Raw genomic sequence first — 10702 nt, forward strand, 5'->3', positions numbered from 1 at the left:
TGGTCAATTCTATCAAATATTTAAAGACAAATTATTGCCAATCATTTTTGAAATTTTCCAAAAAATTGAAGAGACAACTTACTTTGTGAAGCCATACTTTATCTTTCAATTATGAAACACCAAGATATATATATCAACATACTTTGGTCTCAGTAGAGCCAATGCTCAAGTTTGATTAGAAGTCTTTTATACCCCACTGACCAGAAGCTAAAATCTGGCATGTAAAAAATTAAGCCACATACAAAGCATTATTGTAAACAAATTAGTACAGGATGCCTCTAGGGGAGTTTTGGACTTCAAATAGCATATTATTAATGACAAGCCAGGACATTTCATCCTTCTCTTGACCAAGTGCCAGTCCTCAATTTCCAGGCGATCATGGAGATAAACATACAGCTAGCACACTTATTTAGTTCATCTTTATACAGTCAAAGTTGGATTTCTTTACCAGGCTCCAATAGCTACTCTACAACTAAGATAATATAATATAAGCAACTGCATATTTTCATTAGTTTTCTATACAATAAATTGAACTAGGCTGGAAGTTCAAATTTTTTTTGCTATGCTTGATTGATTATTTTACCAATGGAGAGTAGAAATAACAACAAATTGGTTTGGTGAACTTCCATGTAGTAGCACAACTTTGTCTTTGAAACCACTTAAATGATTTTTGAGTACTACTTTTACTTTCTTTCTTTTTGTATTCTCTACTCCCCTCTTTACCCACTCCCTGCCCACACACCGCATGTTTTATTCTATATCTTCCTCTGTTTAAAATTATTTATTTATTTTTTGACACAGGGTCTCACTCTGTCACCCAGGCTGGAGTGCAGTAGCACCATCTCGGCTCACTGCAACTTCCACCTCCCAGGCTCCAGCAATTCTTGTGCCTCAGCCTCCCGAGTAGCTGGGACTATAGGTGCCTGCCACCACACCTGGTTATTTTTTTTGTATTTTTGGTAGAGATGGGGTTTCACCATGTTGCTTGTCTTGAATTCCTGAGCTCAGACGATCTACTCACCTCGGACTCCCAAAGTGCTGGGATTACAGGCCTGAGCCACCACGCCCGGCCATGCTATATCTTCCTCTTTTTAAAAATAACTCACCACTACTGGTAGTGTTTGAGTTGGTGATCAAGATGTGAAAGGAATAATCTAGCTCCTTAGTAATACTCAATTTAGCTGGTACCATCAGAGAAACACATTGCCTAGATTATTTACTTCAAATTAAAACATCAGTCAGATAGCTTTTTAACCTCCAGTTAATCTATCTTTGACTAAGAAATAAGGCAGAAAAAGACTCAAATTAAGATGAGAACACCAAAATTATTCCAGTGTCTGAATTGAGATAGTGGAGCATTCTGGAGAAAATTAAGCTAGTAATGTTTTAGGAAATTAACCAGGAGATGAGCTGAAGAGATATAGATAGCAATATAGTGGGTCTTCAGCTACCATACTCTGGTATAAGTATATGCAGTTTTGCTCTTAAGCTGTTTATTGATGTGGCTTATAAAGCATTACATTCTAATTAACTTTTTTGTGACCTTTTAGAATTACTAGGCACATTAAAATAGTGGAGAGGAAATTACTATAGAAACATAATAACATTGTACTTATACATTATTTTCTACTAGTCATCAAATTATATTATATTCACTACTTTATAGATCTGTTTATCTTACTATGTTCAGATTTCCTTGAGAGGGACTGTAGCAATTTCATTCTCTTGAAGATAATAGATACTCAAAAATGTTTCTTATGTGCCATAATGGATACGAACATATTTTATGAACTTCAAGATGCTGCTAGGTATTACTATTAAGAAGTGAAGCATAAGAAATGAAGATAAAAGTAATGTTTCACTAAAATTATCTCTTGGGGTTCATATAAATTTGTCAAAATATAACTCAATAAAATAGCGTGGATCTTTCTAAAAAGAAAGCACTCTATTCTCCGGGGAGGAAAAGAAAACTATACAACCCACTTTTATTTTATTTTATTATTTTATTGAGAGAGATGTTTAGGTTTATATTTCATGTGTCAATTTTACTCCAAAATGTTGATGTAAATATATTCCTCATTAAAGTAATGGAATTTTCTAACTAAATTGATAAATTATCTAAAATAATAAATTGTCTTAATTTATTAAGCCAGCTGTTATTTTTCAGAACCCAAATATATTTATTGGAAAAAAGGTTGTTACTTTAATAGTTTTGTAAGAAGTGTTGGATATTTTCTCATATAGATAATGTGGCCATTATATGTCATGTGTACTTAATACAACTTTTTTTCTAGCCCTCAGTTCTTTACAAAATGCTAAATCAGACACTGGATCTCTAGTACTTAAAAAACGCCTGGCACATACTAGTTACCAGTACGTATTTTTTGACAAAACTAATATAAAAAGTAGGACACTAGAAAAAACTTCTTAAATTTAAAAATATAATAAATAAACACAGGTTTTTAATACAAAAATGTTTTAAAATACTTGGAAATATTAAAAGTCTTTTATTGATCATCATTATTTCTTGACAACAAAAAATTGGATAAATTAGCTTAAGAAAAATGTATTTACCATGACCATATGGCCAAGTGTTAGAAACTTCCTGCTAAAGGATTGTTTTAATTACTAGTAGTATATAATCTATGAAAACATTAAAAATATATTTCAAATTTTCATAATTATTAAACATGAAAGTAAATTTTTTTGAAGGGTATCTTTGAAGGGTATCTTTTTATGATTGTCAGCCTCTCATTTTATTTATTTTATTTTATTTTATTTTTTGAGAGGGAGTTTTGCTCTTGTTGCCCAGGCTGGAGTGCGACAGCTAATCTCGGCTCACTACAACCTCCACCTCTTAGGTTCAAGTGATTCTCCCACCTCAGCTTCCCAAATAGCTGTGATTACAGGTGCCCGCCACCACGCATGGCTATTTTTTGTATTTTTAGTAGAGATGTGGTTTCACCATATGGGCCAGGCTGGTCTTGAACTCCTGACCTCAGGTGATCCACCTGCCTCGGTCTCCCAAAGTGCTGGGATTACAGGCGTGAACCACCGTGCCAGGCCAAGCCTCTTTTTAGTGTGTAATCAGATGTGGTAAAATAGCAGAGTGTCATGGCAATACAGTTTGTTTTCTTTTTTAAAAATTATTTATTTATTTATTTTTTGGGTGGGCATGGTGGCTTGAGGTCGAGAGTTCGAGACCAGCCTGGCCAACATGGCGAGACCCCCCCCCCATCTCTACTAAAAATACAAATATTAGCCAGACATGGTGGTAGGCACCTGTATTCCCAGCTAGTGTGGAAGCTGAGGCAAGAGAATCGCTTGAACCCGGGAAGCAGAGGTTGCAGTGGGCTGAGATTGTACCACTATACTCCAGCTTTGGCGACAAAGTGAGACTTCATCTCAAACAAACAAAAAAATTAAATTGACGAATAATAATTGTACATATTTGTAGGGTAATAATGATGTTTCATTACATAGAATGTGTAGTGACCAGATCAGGGTATTTAGCATATTACTTATCTCAAACATTTATCATTACTTTATTTTGGAAATTTGTCACCTAGAATGTTAGACTTTGTAGTTGTTACTAATTGAAATATTAATAGTGATTTTCTGACTTTGAACATTATTTCATCACTATATTTCAACTTACTCACTTATAGAAAGTGGAATCTTAGCTGATTTCTCTGACTTTTTTTTTTTTTTTTTTTTTTTGAGACGGAGTCTCGCTCTGTCGCCCAGGCTGGAGTGCAGTGGCCGGATCTCAGCTCACTGCAAGCTCCGCCTCCCAGGTTTAGGCCATTCTCCTGCCTTAGCCTCCCGAGTAGCTGGGACTACAGGCGTCCGCCACCTCGCCCGGCTAGTTTTTTGTATTTTTTTAGTAGAGACGTGGTTTCACCGTGTTAGCCAGGATGGTCTCAATCTCCTGACCTCATGATCCGCCCGTCTTGGCCTCCCAAAGTGCTGGGATTACAGGCTTGAGCCACCGTGCCCGGCCGATTTCTCTGACTTCTATGGTCTCAAAACTTCTGTGATACTGCAATGAAAAAACATAAGAATCCTGGATATATTTTAACTTCTATTTATTTAAATGTTATTTTGGAATAATTTTAGATTTATAGACAAATTGCAAACATAGTACAGAGAGTTCCTGTGCTTATTTTCTTGACTATTAGACTTGTAATTGTGACTTATTTAAATACTACTGTGTGACTTTGAAACATTATTTATTTACTTCATATCTCAGTTTACTAATCTATAAAAAGGTAAATCTTACTGTATGACATCTGCAGAAGTTTTAAGCTCTAAGATTTTATGATTTTAAATATATATCCCTCACATGTTTCCATTTGTATTTTAATGCACCTATACGATGTTTTGTGGGGTGTGTATGTGCATGAATAAATTATTTCCCTGCTTTATTAAGCCAACTGTTATTTTTCAGAACCCAAATATTTTACAGTGAACCTCAGTGTTAATATCTACAATGTAGCTTAATAGGCTTTGCTAAAGCATGTTAATTCAATAATACGCCTATCTGAATTCATACCCCAAACTATTCATTTTGGACTTTTTACTTTTGTGGCTTAAAACTTATGAATTTGCTTTTGTCCTATGGATTTACTTATTGCTTATCTGTAATACTTTTCATTTCAAAAAAATTTAGTGAAGACATCCTATATGAATTTAACTTATCAAAAAGAATTAAGGTAAAATAAGCAAAAAAGTTGAATCATAATGCACTTAATTCATAGCTAATATCCTTTTTATTTCATTCATAGTATCTACATCTTTTTTACTTCTAGCATTACATTTTAGTAATCATGATTTGAATTATTAATCTCTTACTTTGAACGAACTTTGCTCTGGTAGATATATTTTAAACCAGGGAGCTCCCACATTTCATAAGTTTGTTTCATGAACATCAGCCCCTGTTTCTAAAAGTTGTGTGGGCAGGAGAGTGCTACTCCATTTGTGAGCTTTAGTTCACCCACAGTCTGTTCCTAGCACCCCTCTTAATTGGGTCTATGGGACACTGTCCCTAATGCATCAGAAGTTTCTCCATTCCACAGATCTCTCACTCCAACTTTAAATTGCTCTGGGAATTGGGGAACAATTCCAATAACTGCTGCATAACAAATATTTACTCTTCTACATCTGTAGAATGCAGCCTCTCTTGCTGAGCCTGACCTTAATTCAGAATGCTGACATAAACACTAAGAAAAAGTACTTGGTTCTTCTAGGAGGTGGACATAATTTATCACTATAAAGTAAGTCCTGAATCATATGAAACTTATAATTAAACTCTATAAGTAAAGGTGCTATTCAATATACATTTTAATTTGAATAATTTGAAGCAATATAGGTACCAATTCATTATCACCAAAATACAGCCGTGAATTATTAGTATTATTTAATTATTACTTGTATTATGTTAATTAATCCTTAAAGCAATTTTGATACTCTATATATTTTTTAGAATATTCTACAAGTAAAGTAATGCAGGTATGCAAATAAGAAAACTGAAGCTGTAAATTGCAGGCAAAGAACTTCAAACCAAAGACTTTGATTCTAGTGTTAGGCACTTTTCCACTATGCCACCGATGTCATATATATTGAAATAAGTATTAGGTGATCCCTCTATACTTATAGTACATAAACTGCTCGTTATTTGTATAAGAGAGCAGATTATCAGTACTGCATGAAAGGTATATATTTTATAATTAAAGCCTGCTGTGAAAGAATAAATGTGGCATACCAATGTTGTCCTGCTCGTGAATCCACAAATACCTCACAGGGAGGGAAATTGCATGAGTCCAGAAAGTAATCTTTCACCTGTTTCAAAACCCATGTATTATGTGCAGTCCCTGTGTTAGACTTAGGTGTGGAAGAATGAGCAAAACAGACAAGCTCTTTCCCTACGTCTCCTTTATCTCACAATATACAAGATAACCAATTTAAAGTGTCAGGAGTAGAAGACAGTGGGTTTGAATTAATGTTTTGCTGTTCATTTCCTTTTGCATTTGTGACTGTCCCTTACCCAGTGTTTCCTATGGCTATTTCTGTACCCCGCTTGAGGCGTCTGAAGTAATATAAATAATTGCCCTTTCTCTGGGTACTGTTGAAAGTACATTCAATTTGTTTTTGTGACCTCAATTTTTCTGTGGTTCTCACTGACCATTTACTGCTTTTGACATTTGATTTCTATACAGATTTTAATGCCACTTGTCAGGCAGCATACTAATATGAAGACAGTAGACTTTGGATCTCTGCCTGTTATTAGACATGTGACCTTGGCACAAAACATGGCACATAGGAAGCTACAATAAAAGTTGTCTAAATAATTGCAGAGATTTTCCTTCCTTCCTTCCTTCCTCTTCCTTCCTTCCTCCCTCCCTCCCTCCCTCCCTCCCTCCCTTCCTTCCTTCCTTCCTTCCTTCCTTCCTTCCTTCCTTCTTTCCTCTCTCCCTCCCTCCTGACTTTACCCTTTCTTCCTTTTCTTATCTCCCTTCCTCCCTCCATCCCTTCCCTTCCACCCTTCCTCTCTTCCTCCCATCTTCCCTGCTTTCTTTCCTCCCTGCCTCCTTTCCCTCCTTCTCTCTCTCCTTCTTAAAGCTGAATAATAAAAATCAACAATCTATCGTGGGCTCAGATTTTTGGCTTTAAGATTGAGACTGTATATTCTCTTCCTTGCCTTTCTCTTCAAAGTTTAAATATTTCTATTGTGTATCCTTAACTAAGTTTTTCCTGTAGTAAAGATTCTGTGAGTTGGATTTCTGACTCCCGATAATACCTGCTCTACACAAAACTTCCCAGTGACTATCATGTGACCAACAGTCACAGTGTGGGGAAGAGTGGGTGTGCTACCATTCTTAAAACTGTTAGCCCATGCAAAACCTACAATTGTGATTTTCACCAAAATTAAATCTAGTAGTGATTATGGAAAGATCGATTTTCAGGCCTAGTCTGTAATTAGTGACAACTCCACTAATCTAAGTGCTTTAATTCCCTGAATTACATTACTACTAAAAAATCTTGTAACACCATATTCTATGAGGTCAAATTTAGAGAACTGCTGAAGTCTAATGGGGTAGGTGCTTACCCCACGCTCTGTGCTTTCTAGTAAGGGACCTCTTTTCCACCAAAAGAAATGCCAATTTTTCTGCCTGATTTTAGAGCCTTTCTATATGAACCTGTCAGACTTTCTTTCTCAGATGTGTTTTGCACCACTCTTTCACAGAAACTCCCTTGTTCTACCAGTTGGTTTACTCCTAACTTTGGTCCAAATTCTCACTTTTGAGATATCCCTTTTCTCTTTTAACCCTGTCTCATTCTTTTCCATATTCCCAGGGTCAGCTGAAGACTGAAACTCCGGAGTTCTCCTTGGCCTAATTTATTTCTCGTAAAATTCTTCCTTCTGGGAAAACTGTAATTTTCACATAAGCTATAAAAGTGACTATAAATTATTTCGATATGTTCTTTTCTTATATCCCTACCTAAATTGTGAACATTGTAATGACAGGCACTTTAAAATGCTGTTTTTTAAAATATGTGTTTCAATAATATTTTAAAAGAGTATTTAAAACATGGTGTCAATCTGGAGTTTCTGTAAAACATCAAAGAATTATGCTCTTGAAATTTTCCAGGTTCTTATTGCCAATCTATATAATAAGGCAAAAGAAAATTGGCTTGAATTAGAAACATCTAGACAGTCGGCCAACTCAGTATAGACTAAGCCTTGCTACTCAAGTGCTTTTGGGACCAGTGGTGTAAGCATCACCTGGGCACCTACAAGAAATGCAGAATCTCAGGACCTGCCCTGAACACTAAAAGACAATCTGAAGGTTTTTAGGTTTCCCAGATGCTCACCGGGTGCAGTGGCTCATGCCTGTAATCCCAGCACTTTGGGAGGCTGAGGTGGGCAGATCACGAGGTCAAGAGATGGAGACCATCCTGGCCAACACAGTAAAACCCTGTCTCTACTAAAAATACAAAAGTTAGCAGGGCATGGTGGCACACGCCTGTAGGTGGAAGTTGCAGTCAGCCCAGATTGTGCCACTGCACTCCAGCCTGGTGATGGAGTGAGACGCTGTCTCAAAAAATAAAAATAAAATAAAATTTCTAGATGCTTTACATGTATATGAAAATTAATGAAGCCCGAACTAGACTTGGTGTCAAAAATATTAGCTTTACATTCCATTTTATTATTTACTATCTAGTTAATCTTGGCCAAGTTCCATATTTTATAGTTGGAAAGTAGGGTCAATATAAAGAATATTATAATTTGTAAATCGTAAAGTGGTATACATACACATATATACATATTTATATGAAATATTTAAACATTATTACTATTTTTATCAGTTGACTTAAATGAGTAAATTATCAAGACAGACTCTTAAACTACAGAGTAAAATATGTAAAGAGACCATGTAACGTTCTCCAAAGACTATCATGTTTATGTGGAGCTGTTCTGTGCAATGGTCTTGTCATAGGAACAGTCATACAAGATACTATGAGATCAACAACTAACTATGCCTTTAAATAGTTGTCAAATGTCAGGGTATGCAATTCAATGTATTGTTATTAAATGTCTATAAAATACACAATTAAACTAACTATAAGGTGTTAGCATCAGACCTATAAAAAATATAAACACACAAAAATTGCTGTGAAATTTTAACCACTTTGTAAATTGCTGAATTAAAATTCCAGTCTTGTTGAGTAGTCTTTTGCCCTCTTTACTGCTTGTTTGCTGGGGTTGATGAAATGAAGATGTTAGGCTTAGAGTTGTTGATTGGCCAGGGGTTTCAGAAACCTCAGCTCGGGAGAGTGTCCTCAACTCAGGAACACGTCCTCAAGAGCAGGAAAGGTTCTGTCTGCATGTGTGTCTGATCGTAGGTAGATCTTCACATGTTGGCTATGAGGTATGGGTATTTCCATCATTCCCAGATTCACTGTATTCTAGTCACATACGTTACTGAAGATAACTGGATGTCAGAACTTCAAGCAAGCACTCCTAATATGTGCCAAAAGAATGATTGTTCAGGTAATTTGTACTGTTTGTTTCTTGGCAGTAAATACATTTTATGTTAGATCTTCTTTTGATTTCCTGAAAGCAGATGACATGGGTGAGATTAACCAGACACTTGTGTCAGAATTTCTTCTTCTGGGTCTTTCTGGATACCCAAAGATTGAGATCATTTACTTTGCTCTCATTCTAGTTATGTACCTAGTGATTCTAATTGGCAATGGTGTTCTAATCATAGCAAGCATCTTGGATTCTCGTCTTCACACGCCCATGTACTTCTTCCTGGGAAACCTCTCTTTCCTAGATATCTGCTATACATCCTCCTCTGTTCCCTCAACATTGGTGAGCTTAATCTCAAAGAAAAGAAACATTTCTTTCTCTGGATGTACAGTGCAGATGTTCTTTGGGTTTGCGATGGGGTCAACAGAATGTTTACTTCTTGGCATGATGGCATTTGATCGTTATGTGGCCATCTGTAACCCGCTGAGATACCCTATCATCCTGAGCAAGGTGGCATATGTACTGATGGCTTCTGTGTCCTGGCTCTCCGGTGGAATCAATTCAGTTGTACAAACATTACTTGCCATGAGGCTGCCTTTCTGTGGGAATAATATTATCAATCATTTCACATGTGAAATATTAGCTGTCCTCAAGCTAGCTTGTGCTGATATATCCCTCAATATTATCACCATGGTGATATCAAATATGGCCTTCCTGGTTCTTCCACTGATGGTCATTTTTTTCTCCTATATGTTCATCCTGTACACCATCTTGCAAATGAATTCAGTCACAGGAAGACGCAAGGCATTTTCTACATGCTCAGCTCACCTGACTGTGGTGATCATATTTTATGGTACCATCTTATTTCTGTATGCAAAACCGAAGTCTCAAGACCTGACTGGGGAAGAAAAATTGCAAGCATCAGACAAGCTCATTTCTCTGTTTTATGGGGTAGTGACCCCCATGCTGAATCCTATAATCTATAGCTTGAGAAATAAGGATGTAAAAGCTGCTGTAAAATATCTGCTGAACAAAAAACCAATTTACTAAGGAAACCGGGACATGTAGGTCTTTGTTTAACAGTCACAAAGATGGACTCATAGGTAAATCAGCATAAACTTTTTTTGGAGAAACTATGGTGAGAGAGACAGATTTTTATCCTTTGCCTTTACTAGCCCTGCTCAGCTAGAATCACCGAGTGCTATAGTTTACTCCAAACTCCAACATGCCCTGATCCAGATTTCACAAACATAGTTAATTCTCTTAGAATCTCTTCCCTTGTGATGTCTGAAATGAGTGTTTTTGTGTAGAAACATAGTGGAAAACAATCACACTGTAAGTGTTGGAAATAGAGAGGCAATAGTATGAAATCTGCAGTTCCGTAAACTACCTAGGTGATATTGGATAGATTATTCTTTCTTTCTAATACATAGTTACTTTACTTGTAACAGGGAAATAAAATAATAAAAAAATCCAGGTCCCAGTATCATTTAATGTTTCAATAAGTTGGAGGAAGCACCTAGCAAAATATTGGCTTCACAATGTCCTAGCATTTCAGAATTGAAGCTAAGACTCCATAATGAGGACTTAAAGTTGCTATTTATTCCCTCTTTTACTCTCAGCTAATAATTACTAGAGCCAGATGTCTCACTGAAAGTCACCTCA

General features: G+C 36.1%; 1 protein-coding gene across 1 annotated transcript; it reads left to right on the plus strand.

Annotated features, from left to right (window-relative positions):
- The first annotated feature begins 9009 nt into the window (after positions 1-9009).
- On the plus strand, positions 9010-10106 carry LOC108537153 (olfactory receptor 13C3). Its single transcript, XM_017884298.1, has one exon. It carries the CDS (start codon positions 9044-9046, stop codon positions 10085-10087), a length of 1044 nt encoding a protein of 347 aa, XP_017739787.1. The 5' UTR covers positions 9010-9043; the 3' UTR covers positions 10088-10106.
- The last annotated feature ends 596 nt before the right edge of the window (positions 10107-10702 follow it).

The sequence above is a fragment of the Rhinopithecus bieti genome, unplaced genomic scaffold (genome assembly GCF_001698545.2).
Source record: "Rhinopithecus bieti isolate Rb0 unplaced genomic scaffold, ASM169854v2 scaffold_12088, whole genome shotgun sequence".
Classification (NCBI taxonomy): Eukaryota; Metazoa; Chordata; class Mammalia; order Primates; family Cercopithecidae; genus Rhinopithecus; species Rhinopithecus bieti.